General features: G+C 38.9%; 1 protein-coding gene across 1 annotated transcript; it reads right to left on the reverse strand.

Moving 5' to 3' along the window:
* Positions 1-6,893: 6,893 nt before the first annotated feature.
* On the reverse strand, positions 6,894-8,831 carry LOC132049454 (cytochrome P450 94C1-like). The gene has a single exon (XM_059440267.1). It carries the CDS (start codon positions 8,679-8,681, stop codon positions 7,164-7,166), a length of 1,518 nt encoding a protein of 505 aa, XP_059296250.1. The 5' UTR covers positions 8,682-8,831; the 3' UTR covers positions 6,894-7,163.
* Positions 8,832-27,478: the final 18,647 nt, after the last annotated feature.

The raw sequence follows: 27,478 nt of genomic DNA on the forward strand, positions 1-27,478 counted from the left end.
TAATTAGTAAAAAAAAGAGGAATACGAATGTTTTTTGAAATCATATAAGTAGCTGGATGTTTGGATTCTCAAACACTATCTCTACTTCTATTATTCAAGTAAAACTACTTGCTTATACGGATTATAACCGGTCAAAAATTGAACATCAGATTGAATCTGACTTCCAAATATTATTCTCTATGCTCAATATGAGTAAATGAAAAATACTCACATATCCTTGCTAAATATAATGCAGGTCATTGCTCGATGAACTTAAATGACTACATGTGCAACACATTTTCAGAGAAACATTGGGACTGTTACTTTCTCTAAATATAGCTGTACTAATAATGTTACACAACTGTCGTAGTACATTTTACTTTTCTGGCTCCACTTATATATGACCATTATATTAATGACCCTTCAAATTAGGTACTAACGAAAAGGTCATATTTCTTAATGACTAGTTAATATATAAAATTATTTTTCTTCAACCCAAAAAACAAATATATATCAGCTATCGATGAGCTTCAGTTTTATGCATTGTGGTTGCGTTCCTTGGTGCATAATATGATAATAAAAGTTGTATCGATCTAATTAAGTAAATAAATTAAAACATATAATAAGTTATTTGTCCCTTATATGTCCCTCTTGTTAAAATTCAATCAACAAGAAAATAAATTAAGTCAAAAACACACGTAAAGTATCATTTTTTTTGCGAGTTTTCTACCTGAACAATCAAGTATTTGCGTTTCCTACCTGAACTATCACCAACTATTTATCAAAACAGACCTCGACTAGTATATGATGGTGCATGCGTGTGTACACACTCTTTATTTTTTTTTAAAAAAAAATAATTAAAAATGGTGCTAAATGACACTCCACGTGGATAACTAAAGGAATTAATTGAAAAAAGAAAAAGATAATGGTCAAAATACACCTGAAGTATCAATTTTGCGAGTTTCCTCCTTGGACTATCAGGTGTTTGCGTTTCTTACCTGAACTATCACCAGCTATTTATCAAAACACATCTTGAAATTAATGAGTCAACTGCCATGTGGACGAAATTTTATGAGCAAATTAAGCTATCACACGCTTTTTGACAATTGTATTCAGACACTTGGTCTAGTCAACTTCGAGGTGTGTTTTGATAAATGTTGATGATAGTTCAGGTAGGAAACGAAAACACTTGATAGTCTAGATAGAAAATTACTTGATAAAAATGATACTTCATGTGTGTTTTTGACCACTATTTCTAAATTAAATTCCAATATTATCAAACATTATACACAATTATAATTTGACATTATATAAAATGCCATTCGTCATACCTTGCAACACATTACAGAAATGATAATTTGTCATAAAACTATAAGGAGATTAATCTCTTAATAATTTCTTCTATTGAGTAATGGCCAAAAGAACAAACTAGTAAAATAAAAGCTTAACATGGAGAAATATGGTGCTTGTAATTAATTAACTAGTACATGTTAAAATATTGTACTTCTAAAAAATGCCTGTGATATGACACCAACTTCTTTAATCAAATAAAATATGATTTAATTTAAATCATTTTGTACTTCTAAAAAATGCCTGTGATATGACACCAACTTCTTTAATTAAATAAAATATGATTTAATTTGAACCATCAAAAGAAAGAAGTAGAAAAAAGAAGAAGTAATGCACGCCTCGACAAGTTTCCACCTAACGATCTCAACTGTCCTAGCTCCTACTAATATCCACTGTGGATTGACTTTTTTATGATTTTATCTAAATCCACACCATGAATCATTCTTATATCATAGTTCAGTTAAAATACGGGTTCCACGGAATTAACAATTTTGATCAAAATTGATTTATTGAAAATTCAATAAATTACATTTTCTAGAATCTAGAGCTCATAAATTTAAAATTTAAAATCCCTCTCAATTTGACACATATGTAAATACCATTAATCGAATCAATTGCTAAGATCCGGGATTTTTCTACTCCAACAGTTACAGTTGTTTTTCTTGTTTATTTGATAGGAAAGGTGAAGAAACAAGCAAGAAACCAGAACTGACACTTCTGAAAATGACATTTAGCCCGTTTGGTCAGGTTTATTTTTTCTTAAAAGTATTTTTTTTTCAATAAGTGCTATTTTTTTTTTTTTTATAAAAAAAAGAGGTGTTTGACTAAGTTTTTGGGAGAAAAAAAGTACTGGGGAGTAGCAGAAGCAGTTTTTTAAAAGCCTAAAAAAACAGTTTTTGCCTAAAAGTACTTTTTTTAAAAATACTTTTGAAAAAAATACATTTAGAAGCACTTTTTAAAAGCTTAATCAAACACTAATTTAACGCTCAAAAGTGCGTTTTTAAAATTAATTAGCCAAAAGCAAACTGCTTTTCACCAAAAATCCTTTTTTTAAAAGCACTTTTCAAAATAAGTTGATTTTAAAAGCTTGGCTAAACAAGCGGAGTAATAGTTTCTATAAACAATTCAGAAGTGAATTCAAGATTTAAAATTTTATGATAGCGACGTCAACTTAATCAGACAATAATGTACAACTGTTCATAATCAAATATTTATAAATATTTAATAGATTTCTTATTTTATATATACTAAATCTAACCAAACGTGGGTAATTCCCGATGAACGCGTATCCAGACTTCTAGATCGACTACCCCGCAACAACTAGCTATAGTGGAGTTAAGATTACGTTAATTATTTGATTTTGTAGAACATGTTAAGCAAATATAATTGGCAGATAAAATAAGTGGTTTGCTCCTCTTTATTTCTCTTTTATATTTTCCTCTGATAATCGTCTTGCTATTTCTTAACCAAACGATAAGCAACACTAGTTACCAACTTACCATTATCGCGATAGGATGATCAATAACTATGAGAATTAAATAGAGTCGACTTGATTATTTAAGATTTTTAAATTACGTTTTGTGGCCTTTACCGAACGAATTAAACTAGTCGGTAAAAGTTGTCATGAAAAAAGTTGGATGTTAAAACTTAAAAGGCTTTAAAGACCTGGGTGCAAGTAGGATTTCACCTTACTATTGAAGAAGACATAATTAAATAAATAAAAATGTGCTTCCTTTAACTGTTTAAGCTTTTAGATGAGAGATCGTCACATATCTCAGCATAGTATAAGAGCAGGCAAAGATCATGAGTTCGAATCTCAAACACCACGTTGAATTGTTCCACGCCGGTGAGTGGTGTTGCTCCCAAACGCACACGCAAATATACGCTGCAGTACAAGTAATATAGGAATAAAGTGCAGATATCGTAGCCACAAGAACTTATGATTAACTATTTACTAAATTAAACTAATGCTAATTATCTAAACAAGAAATAAAATCCAAAGTTATATTTATAAACTAACTAAAAATAAAAGAAAGCAAATAATGAACTTCAACCAAGAATGATCGGATTTTTATCGGAGAAGAGATAGATCTAGGGTTATGACAACTAACAATCCAATTTGAGTCTTCCAATTGCTATACCTATTTTATTTCCTGTGTTACTAGTTGACTGATTAATGTTAACTTTATGATATTCTTTCGAACTACTCACAAGCCTGTAGATGCCACTCTTAACGTCTATATTTCTATGATCGCAAGAAGTAATAAGAACACATTTATATCTCCGTATCCAACTAATTAGGGCTAAAGAGTATATTTCTATCCTCGGTAGCAAAACGATTAAATCAAACAAACTCTATTTATTCTTATTACGTACGTTAATTCCTTCTTTCAAGTCTAACTCACGCACCACAGATAGTGTCTAACTATTGGCCAAATAATCAAACAATTAAGCACAAAAATAAATAAGCAACCCAAAGATGCAAATTCAATAGATATAAACAATAATCAAACGTCAACTTTCATGTTTATGTCTAAACCCTAGAACTAAAGAGTTTAGCTCCACATAGAGATGGAGAAAAAATAACAAATCATCCGAATAAAAGACGTAAAAATAAGTATTACAGAGAAGAGAAGATAAAACCTGTAACTACGGCCTCCACGGCAGCTCCAAGCTCTCTCTGGGTCCAAAGTTTTGAACTCCGGGTTTCGAGTTATCCAAAATTGTCTAAAAATTGTGTTTTATGAACTATTTATACGTGTGGGAAAAACCCAAAATAAAATAACATAATCCAAAACTAATTGGGAAATATTTTTCTCGGCCGAGTTCAGGCCGAGCGTTCTGTACGCATAAAAGCCTACACCAAATTTCGCGACCACTGCTCTGCTGCTTCTCTTCTTCTTGTTGCCACGTACGAAATTTCAATTTAACTCTTCAATTGTTATCTTGAATGTTCATCCAATCATCATGCAATCACCATGTAATCATGATGTCTCCCCTTTCTTGTCTCCTTCCTTTTTCTTTCCTCTTTTTCCTTCGCGATTTTATTCAATTTTGCTCAAAATCACTTCATCTTCACACCGCTTTATTCCTACATAAAAAAAAAAAAAAAATATTAAGCACAACTCATTATAATTAATACTCAAAAGATAATTAAAAGTACTAAAAGTGAGGCAAACAATGAGTAAATATATGCATTTTAGGCGAATATACGCTTTTATATGGTTTAGGCGATCAAAATAACATCTTTTGAATTGAGTTAGAAATTTATCTTTTATATGGTTACCCAATTCTTGTTCCACATAATCCTCAACTTTGAAAACTTGAGATCCTCAAGTGGTGTTGATTGTGCGTTGAGAGACAAATTTATCTCTTTATATAATTCATTTTCTTATCATAATATCAAATTCAGTCACCCAATTCTTGTTCCACCTATAATATTTCAAGTTTTTTTCTTATAACCTATATTATCTTATCCACGCATATAACCCAATCAAATTCGCACTTGGAGAGTCCAAGTGGTGTTGAAAGCTAGGTGGGAAGGATACACTTTTTCCCTTGATTATCTACCCTATGTGTAAACTCTATATTAATTAGTAGTAATACTTATAAAATTGATAAATAAATTGGCTTATTCGGCGCCGCTATGAGATGCTATTAGATAAATATTCTAGCACTTCCATTTAACAAAATAGAATTCAGTTTTTTCTTTCTTTTTCTTTTAGCTATACAACGTGTACAAATTATTTAGGCTTGCAGCAGATAGAGATCGAAAGCTTGTAGGATCGACGCACGTTTACAATCTTAATAATATTTTCTTAATAAATTTTATTTTCTGCCTAATAGGGACATAACTTTTGATGTGAGTTGTTTTAACACTTCATTTCTTATTGAACAAATGCAAATTAACACACTTAAATTGAATTATCGAGAAATTTTAGTTCCCAAACTCCAATTCCCCCTTCCACTTCCCTCATATAACAAAAGAATTATATAAAAGATCTAATTATCAAGATGATCACATTTAATAATTTGAACTTGAACTTTTAGGTAGACTGATAGCAAAATATAAGTTGTTTGGCTAATAGCAAAAGCTGAGGCATTACACTTTTCCGGTAAAAAGAAAAGAAATATAAATTGAGAGAGAAACTTTTCCATCAAATGGAGGAAAAAATTGAAAACTTCTTAGCTCCTAAAATTCTCATTGCGATCTCAATTAGTAAACCTATAAATTAGGAAAAGTTCTTCTCCTGTCTCCTTGTCCTTTATTTTCCCCTTTTTTTTTATGAACGAAATTTATTAATCCTTAGGACCAAATCTCTACCTTTAAAACTAGGGAATAATGGGTCATTTCTCTACCCTTCTGCACTTAAATGCCAAAATTAATTCGTACCGGATCGATTTAAGTTGCAAGTCCGTCAAACTGTGCCACTTGAACTACGTATTTCATATTCTAATGCTAATTAATTGAGATATTTGCTTGTGAATCGTATTTCCAGAAATTAGAACGAAATAACAGATTAAAGTCTTTAAAATTCGTATAATCAGATAAAATCTACTAATCTAAATGCAACTCTGATTAGACTTTTAAAAAAAATTGGAATTGGGTGTAATTGAGGATATAGAAGATGGATTGGGTGTAATCTGAGCTTTTTATGTTTATTTTTTTACTTTAATTTCTTTTTATTTTTTAATTTCTATTATTTTTTTAATTTTTTTGATTTTTAATTTTTTTATTTCTATCATTTTAATTTCTTTTTTATTTTTACTTTTGAATTATTTTATTTTTAAAAAAAAAAAAAAAGAAACAAGATAACCTTGTTATTATTCTAATATTTGAAACTACACCTCTTAATATTGGAAAGAATGATCATTAACAAACTTGACATATCAATAATTTTTCCTTTCTTTTTGAATTATTTACTTAAATATATATATATTTTTGTGTCAAACATTTGAATAATGTTATGGCATTATATTTATTAATATTATTTTTTTGTCAAACATCTAATCCATGGCGTTCTACAAGTTTTATAATTATTTAAAATTTTATAGAAAAATATATATCAATTATTTTTTGAAAAATATATATCAATTATTTTTGTTACAATATTAGTTACAAATATATGATTATTAATTAATATATTTTCAAAAACAATGAGCTATTAAATAGCATAAATAAGCAATATATATATACAACTTCTACAACATAAATAAGCAATACATATATACAACTTCTACAACATAAATAAGCAATACTTATATACAACGTTTACAACATAAATAAGCAATAGATGAATAAAATTTTACAACATGCTTCAAGCAGCAATACATATATACAGCAGCTTACGCAAAATCTTCAATCAGACGTAATTTGTGTGAACACTAATATTGGACTAAAGGAGTCCATGCATCAAGGCCTGCAGCTTCTTCTTCATAGCTAGAACATAATTTGCATAATAATGGAAAAAAGGACCACTTGAAAGCAAATACAATTTGGATATGCCATACCATAAAGAAAACTTTGCCTAAAAGAAGGAAAAACTTCTTAAAGAAAACTTTGCCTAAAAGAGGGAAAAACTTCTTTCTTGAAAACTCAAATAAGTTTCATCCTCCGTGAAATGGTTGAATTTACCACAAAAAAACTACTAATAATAATGGCCTTCCAAGAGTAGGGTTGCTTGAGAATATGCTATAGCACATACAGTAAGCTACTACTTCAGCTACAACGAGTTCACCAGGTTCAACCGAATTTACTACTTTTGACCCGAATGATATATATACATAGAAGCTTTATATAATCGGTCACATTCATTCTGAATCCACATATGAAACTATGGACTTATTTCTCGCACTGAAACCAATAAGCCACCACTGAAAGAGGCAGTAAGGCCAGGAGAGAACCGAGGAGTGTGATGGTATGGTTGAGCTAATTCGACGTGAAATCTCCTTAGCAAAGAGAGAGCCACACTTTTAAGCTCAACAAGTGCCATTTCTTTCCCCAAACAGACCCTAATTCCGGCTTGAAAAACTGGATACTTGAATGGATTTTCTTGAAAGAAAACACCATCCTTCAACCATCTTTCAGGCTTAAACTCCAAAGAATCACAACCCCACAATTCTTCCATTCTCCCCATAGCATAAGGATGATAAGTAACCCTTGTTCCTTTTTTCACAAAAGTCCCATCAGGTAAAAAATCGTCTTCCAAACAAAACTTTGAATCAAATTGGATTGGAGGGTAAAGTCTCATACTCTCATAGACAGATGCTTGTAGATAATGAAGCTCACTCATTTGTTCACAGCTTATGACATCTTTACTCGGACCAAGGACGCGATCAGCTTCTTCTCTGATGGATTTAGCCACTTCTGGATGATTCGCGATCACATAGAAGAAGCTCGTTAAAGCAGATGCTATACTGTCCCTACCGGCGAGGAGAAAGCTTATGACAATATCCCTCAAATAAGTTTCATCATTTATTGATCCCATGAATCTTGAAAGAAGATCCCTATGATTTGAAAAACCTAATTTTCTCTTTTGCCTTATGACTTCTTTTGCTAGAATATTGATCACTTTTATTGCTTCCCTCAACTTTTTTTCACTCCCTATGTTTAAAAATCTCTGGATTTTCCAAACAATAGGGGATGTTGTCATGGCCCTTTCAGCTGATAATTTTGATGCTAGGTCAAAAGAAAGAGCAAATTGCGAGATAGGTAGTGAAGATTCTAAACATTTAGGGTCCAATCCAAAAGAGAATCTACAAATAATATCAAATGAAAATCTTCTAAAAACATCTTGAAAATCAAGAACCCCACCTTGTTTATCAGCTAAAAGTGGAAGGAGCCTTTTTTCAATCTCATTTTTCACCACTTCAAATGCATATGATCTTATGGAGACTTTTCCAAGTTCAAGACTTGACATTCTCTTTTGAAACCTCCATAATTCCCCATCAACATTAAATATTCCTCTACCAAGAAAATCACCCAAGATAGTAGAGAAAGTTTTCCCTTTTGGGTAATTCTCAAATCTTGATTTTAGCATATACTCAACATTTTGAGTATTTGAAGTGATGATATTACCAAGAACATGGATTTGAATTGTTCTTGTAGGTGATTTTTTCAGAAGGTGAGTGTACCAATCACACAAATTTGTGAATTGTGAACACCAACTTCTTGTGATGTAAGCATGGCAAATTTCACAATTGCACCAAACTTTTAGCCTCAGTAAATAGAAGATTAGAGAAAAGAAAGAAAATATGATGAAGACAAGAATAGAATAGACATGAAAAGACTTCAGCCACCAAAAAGCTTCAAGCTTCATGGAAAAAATAGATGGGTTTTTTAGGATAAACATAAAAAAGATGGAGGATAGAATTATAGAAACCAATGGGAGAGGAAGTTGTAAAGGAGAGATGAATTCAATCAAATTGATAATATTGAAATATTGTAATAAGAAAACACGTTCACACTTACTAGTATATTATGCTAAGAAAATGACACATTATATAATAATCAACTTATTCTATAGTTCACCACTAACAATACCATTTAAAATAAACAAATAATTGAAACATGTCATGCCAAAAAAAAGGAAAGATTAACGCGTGGATTGAGGAACAAGACAGTTAGAAGACGCATCTTTTTTTTAATCACGTATTGGAAGTTTGTACCCCATTAAAGCACGTGCTTTTATTGATTTTTTCATTTAAGGGTCCCACGTCCGAATCTGCCAAAAAGAAGATAAAATAGCAGTACACACTCAGCAGTGTGATTTTTCCACATGTTGGGGCATATGGTAAGCTACAGATTCAGGTTCCCAAATTTATTAGTTTTTATAGCGATCTGAAATACAATGTGAAGTTTACTAAACTATCCTTATTTATTAATTTTTTTTTAGAATTTAACATTATTAAAAAAAGACTATTTCTTTAATGCTAAGGACATATATACTTGGAAATACTTGTCAATTTTTTATCTTGAATTTCAAAGGTGACAATTATTTGGGGACAATTTTTATGGGACAATTTTTATTTCTTGCTAAGAGACACTTATTTTGGGACGAATGAAGTAGTATATAATTATAGTTGAAGTCATATTTAAATAATTACATATATTCAATGAATTCCTTAATACATATAAAAAGCGCGGACTAAAATTAGTAAACTCACATGAATGATGAACCCATATGTTGTATGCTAGATCTGCCTCTGCATACTGTGGCGTTCCTTCAAAGGAATAACACAATTCTAAAGAGTATAATATACTACTTTGGTCGTAAATATTAATCATTTCAATAAATTGTATTTATTTGTCAAAATGTTTCAAAGTTAACAAAAAGCCAGAAAGGTCAGTTGTTATTTTTTCCAAATCTACTCAATTAGTGGGGTGTTAATTATGTTATTAGATGTTTAAAGAAATATGATGGATAGTTTAGATAAATATAACAATAATAAAAAAATTATATATTTCTTAAAGAATATGCAAAAAATATGAAAAGACAAATAATATAAGCAGACTATGCTTAGTACTAGCATGCATTTGTTTATGTATATATAAAATGTGTAACATATCTCTTATGCAACCATACCATTTCAAACATGAATCCATAATTTTTAACATGAAGTGCATATATATATGAAGAAATATTACATTTGGATTCATAGGTGTTTAACCTCAAAAATATAGATAGTTAAATTTATATGCGGTGCCAAAGATATGCAGCTAAATTCAATTAAAGATTTGAACAGTATAACATACGATGGAATAGTCAAGGAATCAAATCTAACCAAATATCGGGTTCACAGGACCTCGGGTTAGGAAACCGAGGTCGGTGTCTCTTTATCACGAGCTTTCAAGGAATGTAAATAAAATAGAACTTATGAACAAATGGGAACAGAAGCTATATTCTTTATGATTATTGATCTCAATCCTCTCTCTATTCTCAAATTGCCAACCCTTTTCGAATCTGGGGCCTCCTTTATATAGTAGAGAGTTATAGACCTAGTACAACTCTAAATAAAGCAAATAATCATTGTAGCGACCGTGTTGCGGGATTGGCGCCGGAATATCCGCGAGGGCGGATATTTCGCCTTCCGTTATGGCGAGATTGTCCTTCCATTATTGCCTCGCCTTCAATCCGTTCTCGAGCTCTCGATCCGGTGAGATGCTCGGGCTTCACCCGAGCATAATCGTAATAACGGGAAACCGAGTACGACCGTGTCCTCGGTTTTACCCGTATACGGATAGTCCCCCCCATTTCCGTGGCGCGTTTATTGACGGCGGGGAATGGAACCCGTAAGTCAAACATTGCTCGCCCAACGCTAAGTCATTATTAGCCACCGCCAAATCTTTTCGGGGAATCCTCCATGAATCGAATTCTCGATACGCCACAGACCCAAAAAAATCTTCTCTCCTATATAAAGCCCATGCTTCCATCCTTTCCTTTGCATCTATACTTCTTCCAATCTCACCTTTGTTTCTCCTTTCAAACTACGTTAAGGAAAACATTCTATAACCATGGCGTATGTTCCATTGCTGACCCAGGGTGAAGGTCAATCTTCATCCATACCATCGACCGGAGCCGAAGATCTAGACAGGGAGTTAGAATCTGCTGCTGCGAGTATTGTCCCGCAGGGTTTCAGCTACGCGAACGACTGCAAAATTCTCCACCATCTCGACCCGGCAGAGAGCTTCGAATCTCTTATTGATGACAGCGCCATTACCGTGGTTAGGGAAGATTGCTATCTAGGCGTAGATGTTGATATTCGCCCTGTCGGGAGTGGTGTAAGAATAACTCATCATGTTCCTGGCTATTCGTTGGTGTACACGTACCCCTTTACCATAGGGTTCGTCCTTCCAGTTCATAGGATAATCGAGGGCTTCTGCACAGAGATATCGAGTATGTCTGGGACAGATAGCCCCCCAAATTTGGAGGCTTGTGTTCTGTATTGAGAAGTTGGCCAATGCGGCCAGGGCGACTTTACCCTCGACCACTTACTCCATTTATATGTACCTCGGGTGATCGAGGGGATCGTTCGATTGATTCCCGGGAAGCGAAGTCTCATTGACCGGAAGATGATTACGACGGGGGTGGGCGAATCGATTTGTGATGATACGCACGGTCCAATTGCACTTCCCTCTCCCCGTCGAATTTCCCGAAGTGTGGAACCATCGCCGACCTCCCGATTGAGCCCGTACTTGAGGCTGCGATCTTTGAGTGGGTGATTGCCCTTCTCAGGGCTTCTCATAGCCTAGGGCGTACTTGGCGAAGGATGGCACCCGATGGGTGGAAAGGCAAGGACCGCGGTAACTCCTTGTCCCGAATACTCCATCCTATATTCCTTTTGTATCTCATCTCAACTTAATGTCTTTTGATTTCCAGGGCTTCGGTCGAGGAAGGCTCCCAGGGCGAGGTCAGTGCCCGAGGATGTGGCTCGGCAAAGGAGAGCGCATGCTCCATCGAGGCTACCCAGGAGTAGGGAGGCCGGTAGTTTTCCCATTGTACATTCGGGGGTTGAATCTCGGGTCAGAACTCGCCATATGATGGGAACTCGCCGAGAGTTGCCTTCGGGCGAAAGCGCGCGGGGTGATTGTGCTCGACGAGGAAGATGCCGCTCGAGCTCGATATCCCCGGTCTTCCGACCCACGGTAAGTCGTGGGGACGTTCGCGGTATCATCGATTCGCCGCATCCCGTGGTTATGCTTTGGAGACCTCATTCCCCGACTCATTAGTTCGAACCGGGATGTAGCCGCTTTATTTTCGTTTTCCGAATACCGACCATAGAATAGGGCTTTTTCATGTATTTTTTTTTTGATGTACTGATGTACCTGGTACGATCGGGCTTTATGAAACGGAAAAAGAAACTTTTGGAATGTTGCAATTGATTTTTATTTGACTTTATCGAGCATTCCTTGTGTGGTGTTTCATACTTAACCGTTTTAGCACACGCCTTCGTTGCATTTTATCAATAACCGTTGATTCCATACTTTGAACGAACCTGGCGTGTCTTGCTCCTGTTTTGAATTTCGTAATTCATAAATGTTCATTCCGTAACCGAGAACACGGTTAGTAGACTCGATCAGGGTCGGTCCGAAATAGCACCCTTTACGAGATATTTACAAGCTTTCTCAAGATCATGGAGGGATTTATTTGAAGATCCGACCTGGGTTTCTTCGAAAAGTCGATCTGTTTGATCACGAGCTGTCGGTTTAGCCGACGCCGTCTTGGTTGCTTCTCGCATACGCTTCTCATGATCAGATAGGACCAAAGTCCCATCTGTCACATCCGCCTGACACCGCCATGTGTCGGCACCCTGTCGGCCTTGAAGGCGTTGAAGATTAACCGTCTCGGCCCCACTCTATAAAAGCGAGTTTCCCCTTTCTTTTTTTCACTTTACGATTTTTACCAAAGCAATCTTTACCTTCGTTGCTGCTCTGAGTTCTTCAATCTTCATATCTTCATACCTCCAAATCTTCATACCTTCATATCTTCATCTCCTCTTCTTAAACACCGTTCCCATCCACAAACATCTGTTTTAGCCCCTTGGCCCCTCATAATTTCAAAATGACAAAGCGCATCTTCAAAAACCAAGGCCGGTGAATCCTCTCGGCTCCCAAACCGAACCGCCGGTATCCGACTTTGTTCTCGGGATTACTCGACAGTTCGAGATTTCAAGGTTGAGAAACCTTCTCAGCAGGGGGATCGAGGTATCGGCATATCTGAATATCTGTGCACGATACCCCCGAATAAACTTGAGCAAGTCAAAGAGGATTGTGGATGGAAAGGAAAGGAAAGGAGGTCGTTATTCCTGACCAAGACGAGGCCATAACGACGCACATTGATGGGTATTTAAGCGTTTTTACTTATCCTTTCACCTTCACCACACTCGACCCGGTTGTGGTCGATTTCTGCATTTGGTACGAGGTCACCCTCGGCCAAATTCATCCATCATTTTGGAGGATTGTCGTGCTCCTCAGGCACTTCGCTACAAACGCGAATGTCCCGTTCACGGTACCACACCTTCTCCGTTTGTACAGCCCCCGTGTCTTTAGAGAGGGAATGATTAAACTTTCCAAATGGGCTGCAAAAGCGCCCTTCTCCGGTCTGGACGAAGACAGGGATCGGGGTTGGCAGGGCAGGTATGTCCGAATCAGGACGGCGGACCTATTCCCCGCCGACAAGTTTCCGTTTCCGAGAAATGGAACCCAAAACGTAAGTTAGTTTATGTCGACGTGATTTGGCCGTGTACCCGTTTTCCATCCTAACCCCTTTCGTTCGTCTGTATGTATGCAGCGTTGGTCCAACCCTTAATGCGGTTCCCAACCTCGACCAATAGATCGGGAAAATATGCTCCCAACTGACTTACGCCGAGCGCAATTGGAGGCGTTTATCCCTGTCTCGTTGGGAGGCCGGGACCCATGGTAAGCCTTCTCCTTAGAGCGACATCTTTTCTGTGATGTGTAGTATGCCATATTGGCTAAATAACAACTGACCTTCCCCTTTGTTTCACAGGTTTATCAAAGGCCACCAGGATTCGAGGCCAGGAAACTGCCGAGGCCTCGGCCGACGACCAAGACACCGATGCTACCGGTCAGGGAGATCTGATCGTAAGGAGGAAAAGAAAATCCTCCGAATCATCTCAAGCCCCGCCCCATGCTAAAAAGAGGTCGAGGGATGTTACTCGAGAGGCCTCTTTTGAAGGGACTCCGGCCCGTGCTCTCGATGCGGATGTCGTCGGCCACCTACTGGATCATCCAGAAGATGATGACCAGGCTTGGGGCGAGCATCGTTTTATCGACAAGATCTTCGAGTGATTTACTTGGTTCGTGTGCACCACTCCACCATTGGTGGAAAGCTCGTCGAACCCACGGTAATATCTCGGGGTCGAAAGCGGTACTTCGCTTCGAAGTTTCGAGAGATCGCCTGCCCGCAATTGCCGGTGCCGGATCGAGGGCAACTTCCTCGGTGTCAGGTTCTAAGGTACCCACTATCCCGCCCTTGTACGGTATTGGCTCTGTTCTTCCGATACAAGCTGTGGCCACATCTGAAACGATAATTTTCATACAGGATTCTTCGCCGCCATTGGTGGACCTTCCTGCCGCTGTTGCAAGAGCCAAAAGCCGGGTGACCGAGTAGAGAGCGACCGGTCACTGTGGGTACGAAATATCGGCTCCGGGGATGTCGGGTTTCGAGCATCTGCGCATCCCTGTGGCTCAGCGTTTCGAGGTTAATTCAGGCCCCAGATTTGAGAAGTCGTTTCCTGCCCCAAGTGTCGACCCGAGTAGGAAGAGGCTGATTTTCTTTAATGTGCCGGCCGATATGAATATGTTATCGGGTCCCGTTAGGATATCCAGCTATCTGTATCCCTTGGTGTCCCAAGAGGATCGACAGAAAATGGCCGAGGTTAGCGAATCGTGCCTGTTCAATGAGGCTCAGCGCACGTGACCGAATCGGGTAATTCTTGATTTTGAATTCTTTTTATCCAACTTATTTAACTTTGAACGTCATTTTAATATACGTTCCCCTCTTCCTTTTGCCTCCGTACTCCGCGTACGCGAGCTTCCACCGATTTAGGTTCGAAGTGGGTCGGCTCCGGGGAAGAACTCGACGTTAAGAGTCGGGAGGTAATCGAGCTCCAGGCCTTATATGAAAAGGAATTAGAGCATATCTCGTCTCTCCCCGATTTCTCCCTCCTTAAATAGGAACTCAACACGGCTCGGAGTGAGGTAAAGGCTTTTGAAATTTACAATAAGTCTTTAATAGCTGATGCTAATGCCCTCACTTCTCAGGTCCGAGCGTATGTCGACGATAGATCAACTCCGTTCGTAGCTTGATGGGATCAAACCCGAGCTCGATTCCTCCATGAAGTAACCGTCGGTGCTGTGGCCGAGCGTGATATTCTCCGGGAGCAACTTCGGTCGGCGGAAGAACAAATAACGAACCTTAGCTCATCACTCGCTTCGGCCGACGCGGAGAGGGATCAACTGGGCCGAGCCATCGCCGATTTGCAGGTTGAGCACGGGAAGGCTCTCGATCAACTCTCGGGTTACGACGACATGCTCGATCAATATAAGGCCGACGTGACTGCCGCCGAAAAGGCCAGTGATCTTAGCGAGTACGAGCGATGCTTGTCCCGTGGGGATGACCCTCGAGGAGGTTCAAGCCCACCGGTGTGGATCCGTCGAGTTTGATCGAGGAAGCAAAAAAAGCATGAAGCGAGCGAAGGCCGTGTTTTGATCCCGAGGATTCGGATGTTGACACCGATTCGGCCGATGGTGAGGCCGAGGAGTCTGGTGAAGAATAGTTCAGGGCCTTTGCGCCCCTTTTTTGTTTTGGGGCCACTGTCTGGGCCTTTGTAAATCTCGTTTATCGTGTATAAATGAAACGAAATTTGTATTTGACTTTGCAAAGTATTTTCCCGCTTCACTGTCTGCCTAGTTTATGCCTTTGTTGTATTTTGCCATATTGTGGTCAAAATAAAATTCGGACGGTAACGGCCCATGATCGGGCTTTTGGTTCATGTAATTTTTAGTCGCTACTTCGCTCGTAATTTAAGAGGCGGCCCCGATCGTGATAACTTTGCATTTTTAGACCGTGGTCATTGACCGTTTTTGGACCGTGGTCCTTAGCTGTTTATACAATAATTTAGACCGTAGCCTTTAACTGTTATGCAATAATTTAGACCGTAGTCCTTAACGGTTATGCAATAATTTAGACCGTATTCTTTTGACTGTTTTTCGATATTTGACAACATAGGATCCTTTTGACCGAAATAAGCCTTTTATTGAAGAAAACCGGCCTGGGAATACGTTCGTAATTGTTGCCGTGGCGAGAACGGACTAAATGGACACGATTCGATCGATCGTTTGGTCCTTACATCAAATCCTATTGTTCAAGCCTCGGCTTTTACATATGCATAGACCGTAGTCTTTACTCACGATATAGTAGTCCCCTAGTATTCGAGTTCGAAGTATGAGGACTCGCGTACTACTTGATCGTATTGTGAAGTCCCCGATTCCCGGTCTCTGATCTATATTCGTAGCACGCTGTTCGGCGCTGCCTCATTAAAAACCTTGCCGAAAACCCACCTCGAGACAAAACGGTCGAAGGGAAAAAGAGTGCGCACGTGCTTTCGGACTATGCTTATGACATCGAGGCCACCGGTGTATTCGTTTCGCTTCCCGGCCGCATCCGTACGGTTAGGTCGAATAAAAGAAAAAGGAAGTTATTCATACCTTTAACAATAATATCTCTTTAGGTGTGCCACGTTCCGGTTATTTTTCAACTCGGTGTCCATCTTCGTTTTTAAGTCGATATGAACCCTTCAAGTTATTCCGAGCTACCCGTATGGACCTTCCCGCTTGGGAGCTAGTTTCCCTCGCGAGGGTTCTTCGTATGGAGCGTGACTTTCCTCAGTACCAATTCCCCAATTTGGAAATGTCTAAGGTTCGCCCTCCGATTATAGTGCCTTTGCATCCTTTGCTTTTGTGCGGCTATCCGGATATGCGCGGCCTCTCTTCTTTCATCCACGAGATCCAAGTTGACAGCCATTGCTACGTGGTTCGAGTTCTCGGTGGCATAACGGAACCTTAGGCTCGGCTCACCAACCTCAACGGTATCGTGCCTCGGCTCCACACACTAGGGAGAACGGAGTCTCCCCGGTGCTCGATTTCACCGTTATGCGAAGAGGCCACAGTAGGACTTCGGGCAGACCTCCTTCCATCGGTGCTTGGAACAAGCCGCCCTCTCTTTAAATTGCGCAAGATGATTTTGTTGGTAGACTCGGCACGGCCATTCGCGCTTGGATGATATGGGGTTGATAAGATCTTCTTAATTTTGTACTCTTCAAAGAACTTGCGACCTTGCTACCCACGAACTTGTTTCTCGTTGTCACACGCGATCTCCCGCCGTACCCCAAATCGGCGCATTATATGGTCGTAGATGAAATCGATGACCTCTTTCTCCTCGACTTTCTCGAGTGCTCCGTGCTTTCGACCCACTTAGAGAAATAATCGGTCATAAGTAAGAAACTGAGTCTTACCTGGAGCCCACTGCAGGGGTCCCACTATGTCCATGCCCCATTTCATGAACGGCCATGGGGAGAGGACCGGATGCAGCTCCTCTCCGGGTTGATGTATGGACGGGGCGTGCCTCTGGCATTCGTTACATTTCTGAACGAAGGTTTTGGCATCTCCGTCCATCTCGTTCCAATAGTATCCTGCTCGGATCAACTTGCGTACCAATGAATCGGCTCCTGCGTGGTTCCCACAAGTGCCCTCGTAAACTTCTCTTAGAACGTAGTCGGTTTCCACTGGTCCTAGGCATCTGGTTAAGGGACCGTGGAATAATCTTCGGTACAACTGGCCATCGACCAAATAAAATCTAGCTGCCTTAGTTCGGAGGGCTCGTGATTCTTTGGCATCCGACGGCAATTTTCCCGTTTGGAGATAGTCTATGTATTTGTTCCTCCAATCCCAAGTGAGGCTAGTCGAGTTTACCTCGGCATGGCCGGTTTCTATGACTGATTTTATTAACTGCACCACAGCTCCGGAGGAAAACCCTTCCGATTCGACTGAAGACCCCAGATTTGCCAGGGCGTCCGCTTCATTATTTTGATCACGGGGTACGTGCTCCAATGTCCACTCCTTAAACCGGCGAAGGACAACCTGCAATCTTTCTTGGTATCTCCGCATTCTGTCATCTTTGATTTCGAAGGTTCCGTTCGTTTGGTTGACCACTAGGAGAGAATCACACTTTGCCTCTACGATCTCGGCTCCCAAACTTTTGGCCGTTCTAAACCTGCAATCATAGCCTCATACTCGCTTCATTGTTAGTTAAATTAAAGCGAGACCTTATAGATTGTCTTATCACGTCACCGAGGGGGGTTTGAGAACGATCCCCAACTTGGGACCCTTTCACATTGGATGCACCATCCGTATGAAGGGTCCAGATTCCCGTGCTAGTCCCCGAGGCAAGAAGCATTTCCTTATCGACCTCGGGGATCATGGCTGGTGCGAAATCGGCCACGAAGTCTGCCAGTATTTGGGATTTGATTGCGGTTCGGGGTTTGTACTCAATATCATACCCGCTAATCTCTACAGCCCACTTTGCAAGTCGGCCTGAGAGTTCGGGTTTATGCATGACGTTCCTTAGGGGGTACGACGTTACAACACATATCGGGTGACACTGAAAGTAAGGTTTCAATTTTCTAGATGCACTTAACAGAGCTAAAGCGAGTTTTTCCAAATGAGGATACCTGGTTTCGGGGTCACCGAGAGTTCTACTCACATAGTAAACCGGATACTGCGTTCCATTATCTTCCCGAACCAGGACACCGCTTACCGCAATCTCGGACACCGCCAGGTATAAATACAACTGCTCGTGCGCCTTCGGTGTGTGGAGTAGGGGTGGACTCGATAAGTATCTTTGGAGTTCTATCAAAGCCGTCTGACATTCGGTGGTCTATGCAAAGTCCGTCTTTTTCTTGAGTAGCGAGAAAAAACGGTAACTTTTATCCGAGGATCTGGAGATGAATAGGCTTAGGGCGGCTATGCGTCCCGTTAACCTCTGCACCCCTTTGATGTCGTTTATCATAGTGATATCTTCGATTGCCTTTATTTTATCCGGGTTGATTTCGATTCCCGATTTGACACCATGAAGCCGAGGAACTTACCCGATCCGACCCCGAAGGCGCATTTTTCCGGATTCAGCTTCATGTTGTATTTTCTCAATATCTTTGAAAGTCTCCTGCAAAAATTTCAAATGGTCCTCTGCTCGCAGGGACTTAACGACCATGTCATCAATATAAACTTCCATGGATTTTCCTATTTGATGTTCAAACATTCGATTGACTAGGTGTTGATAGGTTGCACCGGCATTTTTTAGGCCGAAAGGCATTACATTATAACAATACGTGCCGAACCTAGTTACAAAAGAGGTCTTTTCTCGATCCTCCGGGTCCATTTGGATTTGGTTGTACCCGGAATATGCATCAAGGAAACTCAGCGTGTCATGACCCGCAGTAGCGTCGATCATGCGATCGATGCTGGGCAAAGGAAAAAAGTCCTTCGGACAGGCTTTGTTTAAGTCTTTATAATCCACGCACATTCTAAACTTATTCCCCTTTTTAGGTACTACCACGACGTTAGCTAACCAATCGGGATATTTTACCTCTCGAATGGACCCTATATTAAGGAGCTTGGTTACCTCGTCTTTGACGAACTCATGCTTTACCTCGGGTTGCGGCTTCCGCTTTTGTTTGACCGGGGAAAAAGTCGGATCCAAGCTCAGCTTGTGCGTTGTCACGTCCGGTGGGATACCTGTCATGTCTAAATGGGACCAAGCAAAACAGTCGGAGTTAATTTTAAGAAACTCAATAAATTTATCCCTGAGTTCGGGCGTTAACCCCGTGCCCAGGTATACTTTCCTTTCTGCGATATGGGCAAACAACGTCACTTGCTCGAGTTCTTCAACGGTGGACTTGGTGGCGTCAGAATCATCGGGCACCATAAAGGTTCTCGGCACTCCGAATTTTAACTCATCATCAGGTGTGTCCCCGTTCCGATCTTTCGAAGATTCTCGGGACCGGTCCGTGATTGCTATTTGACATTCTTCCCCTTCCGTCCGATCTAGGGCTTTTACGGTCTTAGCAAATTCTTCGACCGCGAACATTTCTTTTTGCGGCCGCTATTCACCACGATCGTTTTGATACCTTCTGGGGTCGGGAATTTCAACATCTGATGCATAGTCGAAGGGACCGCTCTCACGAGATGGATCCATGGTCTGCCCAGCAGTGCATTATACCCCATATCACCTTCCGTCACATAAAATTTCGTCTGCTGCATAATTCCTGCCATGCTGATTGGTAGAGTGATCTCGCCTTTGGTCGTTTCGCATGCCATGTTGAATCCATTGAGGATTCTTATAGCTGGCACGATCTGATCTAGTAGCCCCAGCTGTTCGATGACTCTCCATCGGATGATATTAGCCGAGCTACCTGGGTCAATCAGCACACGTTTAATTCTAACATTATTGACAAGGATAGAGATTACCAGTGCGTCATTATGTGGTTGGGCGATGCCTTCCATGTCCTCGTCATCGAACGTGATGGCACCATCGGGATCATCGCTTCGGACACGCTTTTCCCTTGTTATGGATATCTTTGTGCGCTTCATCACTGGCCCCACGGGCACGTCGGTTCCACCCATGATCATGTGTATCACCTGATGAGGCTCTTCCGGTCTATCCGGCTTGCTGGAATCCAGGTTTTTAAAATGAGTTTTCGCTCGTTCACTCAGAAATTCTCGAAGATGCCCCAAATTGAACAGACGGGCCACCTCCTCCCTCAGCTGCCGACAATCTTCGGTCCGGTGGCCGTGAGTATGATGATACTTGCAAATAAGGCTTTTGTCCCGCTTCTCTGGGTCAGATTGGATGGGCCTTGGATGTCTCGTTTCTTTATTTCGGCTAACGGCCGCCGCTAAAGTTGCTACATCGACGCAAAAGTTATACTCGGATAACCTTGGAATCTCTCTGTTCCCCGAAATTCTTTCGACAGCGTTTTTGTTTACCAATCCGCGGTTGTTTGGACCTCGATCGCCCCTTCGGTCACTTCTCCTATCAATTTTGCCCGATTCAGTGTTACGCCCATTTCCTCTTCGATCGAGCGGATACGGCTGGTATCTGTCATAGGACGATCTTGAATCTTGATCCACCACTCTCCTTGTACGATCAGTTCCTTTACCCGAGTGCCACGACACTGAAGCGGCCCTCAAAATCTTATCGTCTTCGACTCTTATTTTCGACTGATACCTGTTATGCACATCAGCCCAGGCGATGGCCGGGTACTCTATCAAGTTTTATTTCAGTTCCATCGAGGTGATCGAGCTCCTTGAATTGAGCCCTTGGGTGAAAGCCTGGACGGCCCAATCGTCCGTAACTGGTGGCAAGTCCATGCGCTCCATTTGAAATCGTGCCACGAACTCGCGGAGGGTCTCGTCGTCTCGTTGCTTGACGTTGAATAGATCTGACTTTCGGGTTTCGACCTTGATGGCCCCGGCATGGGCCTTAACGAAAGCATCAGCAAGCATGGCGAATGAATCAATCGAATGCTCGGGCAAGTTATGATACCAGAGCATAGCTCCCTTCGACAGGGTTTCTCCGAATTTCTTATAAAGACCGATTCCCGTTCATCATCGGCGAGATCGTTGCCCTTGATAGCGCGTGTATGTGCAAGTTACATGCTCATTCGGGTCGGTTGTCCCATTGCGTACTTCGGGATATCGGGCATGCGAAACCTTTTGGGGATTTTCATCGGCGCTGCGCTCGGCGGGAACAGCATTTGAACAAACTTTTTCGAATTCGGCCCCTTCAACACCGGCGGAGCCCCCGATATTTGATCGACCCTCGAATTATAGTTCTCCACTTTCTTATTGTTCGCCTCTATCTTCCTTTCACCAGATTCAACTCGTTTGGTCAATTCCTCGAGCATTCTTTTCAATTCGGTACTTTGCCCGAGGAATCCATCGTTACCCTGTGGGACCTGCCTTTCCTCCGTATCCTGGGTCGGTTCCGATGGAGCAACATCGGGTGCCTGATTCCGATTTTGCAATTGCGCTATGATCTCTTGCTGGGCCTGCAACTGAGCCATGGCCATATCTAACTTATTCTGGAGCTGTTGTAGCATGACTCCGTTATCCTCACCGACCGGAATGTTTCCCACTGACGAACCGACCTGAGTGGGATTGACGGGGGGTGCGTTGTGGTTCGGTGCATCCCCATCGCCATGCTCGTGATGGCTGGGTTCCGCTTGGAAGTTGACAGAATGTGAATCCGACATTTCCTGTATACCTGAAATCAAACCCTAAAGAACAAGTGTGAAATATCGAGTTTGACCACGGCGTTATATTGAACCGCCACTAATATCTAAGGCCCCCCGGTGGGCGCCAAACTGTTTAACCTCAAAAATATAGACAGTTAAATTTATATGCGGTGCCAAAGATATGCAGCTAAATTTAATTAAAGATTTGAACAAGTGATAACATACGATGGAATAGTCAAGGAATCAAATCTAACCAAATATCGGGTTCACGTGACCTCGGGTTAGGAAAACCGAGGTCGGTGTCTCTTTATCACGAGCTTTAAAGGAATGTAAATAAAATAGAACTTATGAACAAATGGGAACGAAGCTAAATTCTTTATGATTATTGATATGAATCCTCTCTTTTCTCTCCAACCCCCTTTATGAATGGGGCCTCCCTTTATATAGTAGAGGTTATAGACCTAGTACAACTTTAAATAAAGCAAATAATCTGGACAGCTGCGTGTCGCGGGATTGGCGGAATATCCCGGGTGAGGGCGGATATTTCGGCCTTCCGTTATGGCAGCAGATTGTCCTTCCATTATTGCCTCGCACTAATCCGTTCTCGAGCTCTCGATCCCGGTGAGATGCTCGGGCTTCACCCGAGCATAATCATAATAACGGGAAACCGAGCATGACCGTGTCCTCGGTTTTACCCGTATACAATAGGTTTAATAGTAAAATGAGTTCAATACTAAATTTTTAATAATTAAACTCATCTAATTTAAATTTTGAGTTCGCTTTTATTTTGAAAGGTATGACACACAAAGCTTTAATTTTACTTTTTTGACGCTAACCTAGACGATAGTGATTCACCTTTAAGGTCAAAAGTTAATCGCAGTCTTACTGACTTGATAAAAATGGAGTCTTCAAGTTGAAGAACAATGTACATTAGTTGTGCAATCACATATATTGAGACATGTCAAAGAGAAAACCATCTTGCATACCTTTTATTTAATCTTTATCCCTAACAAACATGTGACTAGCACTAAGAAAGTAAGAAAAAAACAAAAGAGGAAACAGGTCACATAACGAATGCTTTAAAACGAACAAGCTGATTAATAGGGCAGACAAAGTAGTAGTTTGATCAGAACCCTCGATATTATCATGCTATAAAAATATTTGTGGCTGCAAATGATAGATTCTTTTGGAAAAGGAATTGAAGAAACCATGGGCCAAACAATGCACGTTTTGGTATCTCCCAAAACTTCTTTGTTGGATGCCAAAACATGTATAGGATATATACATCAAAAAAGAAATTAATCTATTTGTACGGTATAGTTTTCCAACAAAAAAAGTATCAATTAATTCCCTTTGAACAAAGATAACTCCGCCCATGGGCGGGTTTGATTTTTGGTAAAAGTGGTAGTAGCAATTTCTTATTTTTCTTACTTTCGAAAATATTATAGATTCGTCAAATTAAAACTCACATACTAAAAAAATTACTCCCTCCGTCTCAATTTAAGTGTCTTACTTTTTTTTTTTTGTCTGTCCCAAAAAGAGTGTCTCTTTCTATATTTAGTAGGTTTTTCAATCCCAACATTCTATATGGTAAGTTTAAGACTACAAGATTCAAAAGTGTCCCTTTATTTCTTAAACTTTGTGTCAAGTCAAACTAAGACACTTAAAATGGGACGGAGGGAGTACCATTTTCCCACTGAAAATTTTTCAGTGGCTATTCCCACAGATATTTGGATTGAATCGTGGGAAAAAAATAGTAGTGTTTTCACACGAAAAAATTATAAAGTTTCTCACCATGCGTTTTCCCAGTAAATTGATTCAGTAAAAAAAAAGGTGGGAAAATCATGATTTTTCACTGAATGTCGTTGGAAAAATACCTATTTCTAGCATGACATAAAATAAAACAGAAAAATTACCGAGGGAATAATACAGGAAAATGTACCTTGCAATATCGAAAGAGTTGTCTTTATACATGCATGGGAAATAACGAGGAGTCACACGACAACATAGGATTTCCTCTTTCCCCTTCGCATCCCTTTTGGGAGAGGACCAAATTGCAGTTGGTGGGCGCGTGATTTCTCTTTTTATTTTTTTTTTTTTTTTTTTTTTTGGGTGTATTAAAAAATATTAAGCAGAAACACTCAAATTTCTTATAAACTAGTTACTTCCCTCAGTCCACTTTACTTGTCTTCTATACTAGAAATAGATGTTCATTAATTTTTACTTGTCCAGTTTGAAAAGTCAAGAGATAATTTACCATTTCATAATTGTTTTACCCTTACTATTAATTATTGGGTTAGAAACTTACAACTTTTAAAGTATGTTTGATTGATTTCAAGCATTAGATGATTTAATAATAATTAGGAGTGATATAGTAAAATTGTCATTCTATTTATAACTTTTTAAAGATGTGTCAAGTCAATACAGGACAGGTAAAAGTGGCCGGAAGCTATTGTTTAAATTTGTCAAGAGCAAGCAGAGGCGAAGTCTAAATTTAAAACTTATGGATTCATGATTCTAGTTAAAGTTATTGAATTTCAAATTAATATTTAATGTGTACATTAAATGAATTTTAAATATAAGATTTTGACCAAAATTGTGTTCAGCTAACCATAACCAAAGCGCTAGTTCCGCCTTGGGAGCCAGAACTCCGTATCCTTCATGGTTTTTTTTTTTTTTTTTTTTTTCCCTATTAGCAGATTTTAATATAATTTTTATTTTCTTATACCAAAAATTCTGCATATTTATTTGCCTCTTCAGACGTGTATAATATTCAGCTTGGTGACTTTAGTGGGGCGTGGTTTCTGGCTTTAGCACAGTGGACGAGAAGGAGATCAAGTTCTGTGTTTCATTAAAATAATCGAATCTAATCGACCTATATAAAACAAAAACTTTTGTTTTATTTGCTTTGTGTAGCTTAAATTTTGTTGTCATTATTTTCCTTTCATTATATTGCTTGGATTTACTTTCTTTGAGTCAAGGTGCATGGTAAGCTTGTCCTACTGCAAAGATAGGGATAAGATGTATATCTTTACTGCTCTAGAATTTGTGAGATTATACCGGATATGTTATTGTTTTTCTCTCTTTCCAAGGAACAAACAGTGATTCCATTCTTGCTTGGTACTGAGGAGACATATATAGTTCAATGGTACTGATAAGAATATTTCATGGAGGAATTGAATTAAAATTTTGTATATTATTAATGTAAATAATTTTACACACTATGCAAATCATCATTCATATCATATCTAAAGATAAGTATCCTTAAAATGTGATATTTAGGACCGTTTGCAAAATTGTGAGTTTTTGAAAAAGTATAGTTTTTGTTTTCAAAGTGAAAAATGATATTTGGAAATTGGAGTTTTGTTTGGCCATGAATACAAATTAGAGTTGTTTTAAATTTTTCTGAGTGATTCGATGTGGAAAATGTGAAAACAATTTTTTGGTGTTTTTCAATGAAGTTGAATTTCGGAATTTTATGGCCAAACAAGACTTTCGGAATTCAACTCCGGAGAAAAGTAAAAATATCCATGGCCAAATGGCCACTTATAAATTTTAAAAATAAGATATATTACCTGGTACAACAGGTGAAATTAATGACCCGATAGTATATTTATTATTTACACTAACACTGTCTATTATTTAATTTATGTAGTGATTTGGCGGATAAAGAAGCAAATTTTCCTATAAATATCGGCTAGTTTATGTAGTGATTTGGATAGAATTGCTAATAAATATGTTTGTTATGTACTCATAATAATCATCTATCTACTCTAAGTACTGAAAGTGCCCCATATGACCTCAGTAATGCCTTTATATTGCTACCTAAAAAAACTTGTAATTCAATTTTTAGATGTTACAGACATTGGTTTAGAATCCTTTTGTTGAATATTAGTTTTACATATTGCATCATGAAGGGGACATGCCAAAGCAAAAAACCCTAAATTAAAGAAGAAAAAAAAAAGCTTCAATTAGGTGCAAGTGCATTTGGACTATTTTTTGACACAGAAAGGAGAACCACACTTGTGCAAGTAGTTCATTGAAACAAGACATGAACTGACTATAAACTAAGGACAATTGTGTCTAACTCCATCATTAATAAACAAAATTGCAAATGTTTTTAGATTCTTTCAATTTCTAAGATTATTTGGTAACATGACATAAAGTGGTTTCCCACAGAATTTAGCAAAATTGGACTATTACATTTTTCCCGTAGCATACACTTTTGACTTTTGAGAAATAATTTTTCTAGAATCAATGACATAGAATTTTCCATGAATGACTTTAAAATGTATAGTATGCAAATATTATAAGTGACTAATCATACAACATCCCAATAATGCATAAAAGAATAGCTTCAACCAAATCTAATGGCAAACAACTCCTACATATAAATGCGTTAGTGTGCTTATTATAATCATGTCACGACATAAGAGGTGCTGCATGAGTGTTATATAGAAGATAAAGCTTTATCTTACCATTACTTATTACAAATAATTACATATAATTAGGAATCTTGGGACATTGAACATGTTATCATATGTAGGCAAATTATTTAGTTTATAGTACTTATTTAACCAAAAAACTTGGTGTTTTAATTTGCCTCAACAAGAAATAATGCTATTCTTGGAAGCGCGACGGCATGTCAACTTTCATTATCAATTAATATTAGCTGCCTCGTTAAAAACAAAAAAAAAAACAAAAAAAGAAGGACAAATTTCATTAAGAATATGCATGTGAACGTCTTCACACTGGTTAACGAGGATTATTAGGATCGAGTGCTTACTATCACGCTAAAATTTATACTTCAAGTTGATAACAAGGGCATAATTTTATTTCTTAACCATCCCCAGCTCATCACCTCCCTTGCCATAGGTAAGATATTGGCGTTTCAACACATGCCACACATAGTATGTTGTTTCTCGGAATCGAACTAATTATAACTTTAGCTCTGATACCACTTGTTATATAGAACCGAGGTCAATCATCATGCCAACATAAATATAGTTGATGGAAAAGGCATAATTTTATTTCTTATAACCAACTCATCAAAAAGGCATCATGCATGTTCATTCGTGACCCTAACCCGATCCATTCTCGGCCTATCACTTGGGCCTCCCTAAAGACAAGATATTGTCGTTACCCAACATGAATGTTAGATAAATACCATAAACTAAAAATAATACTCTCTCCATCCAGTTTTATACGAAGTTGTTTGATTTGGCACGATGTTTAAGAAATAAAGGAAGACTTTTAAAACTTGTGGTATAAAACAAACCATAGAAATTTGTGTTGCTCGAAATCATTTCATTAAAGGTTAAAAGGTAAATTT

Source organism: Lycium ferocissimum, chromosome 3, assembly GCF_029784015.1.
Source record: "Lycium ferocissimum isolate CSIRO_LF1 chromosome 3, AGI_CSIRO_Lferr_CH_V1, whole genome shotgun sequence".
Classification (NCBI taxonomy): domain Eukaryota; kingdom Viridiplantae; phylum Streptophyta; class Magnoliopsida; order Solanales; family Solanaceae; genus Lycium; species Lycium ferocissimum.

Bases quoted from the DNA above. Each gene is read 5' to 3' on its own strand.
- LOC132049454 (XM_059440267.1), bottom strand. From the start codon at position 8,681: ATGTTTATCCTAAAAAACCCATCTATTTTTTCCATGAAGCTTGAAGCT.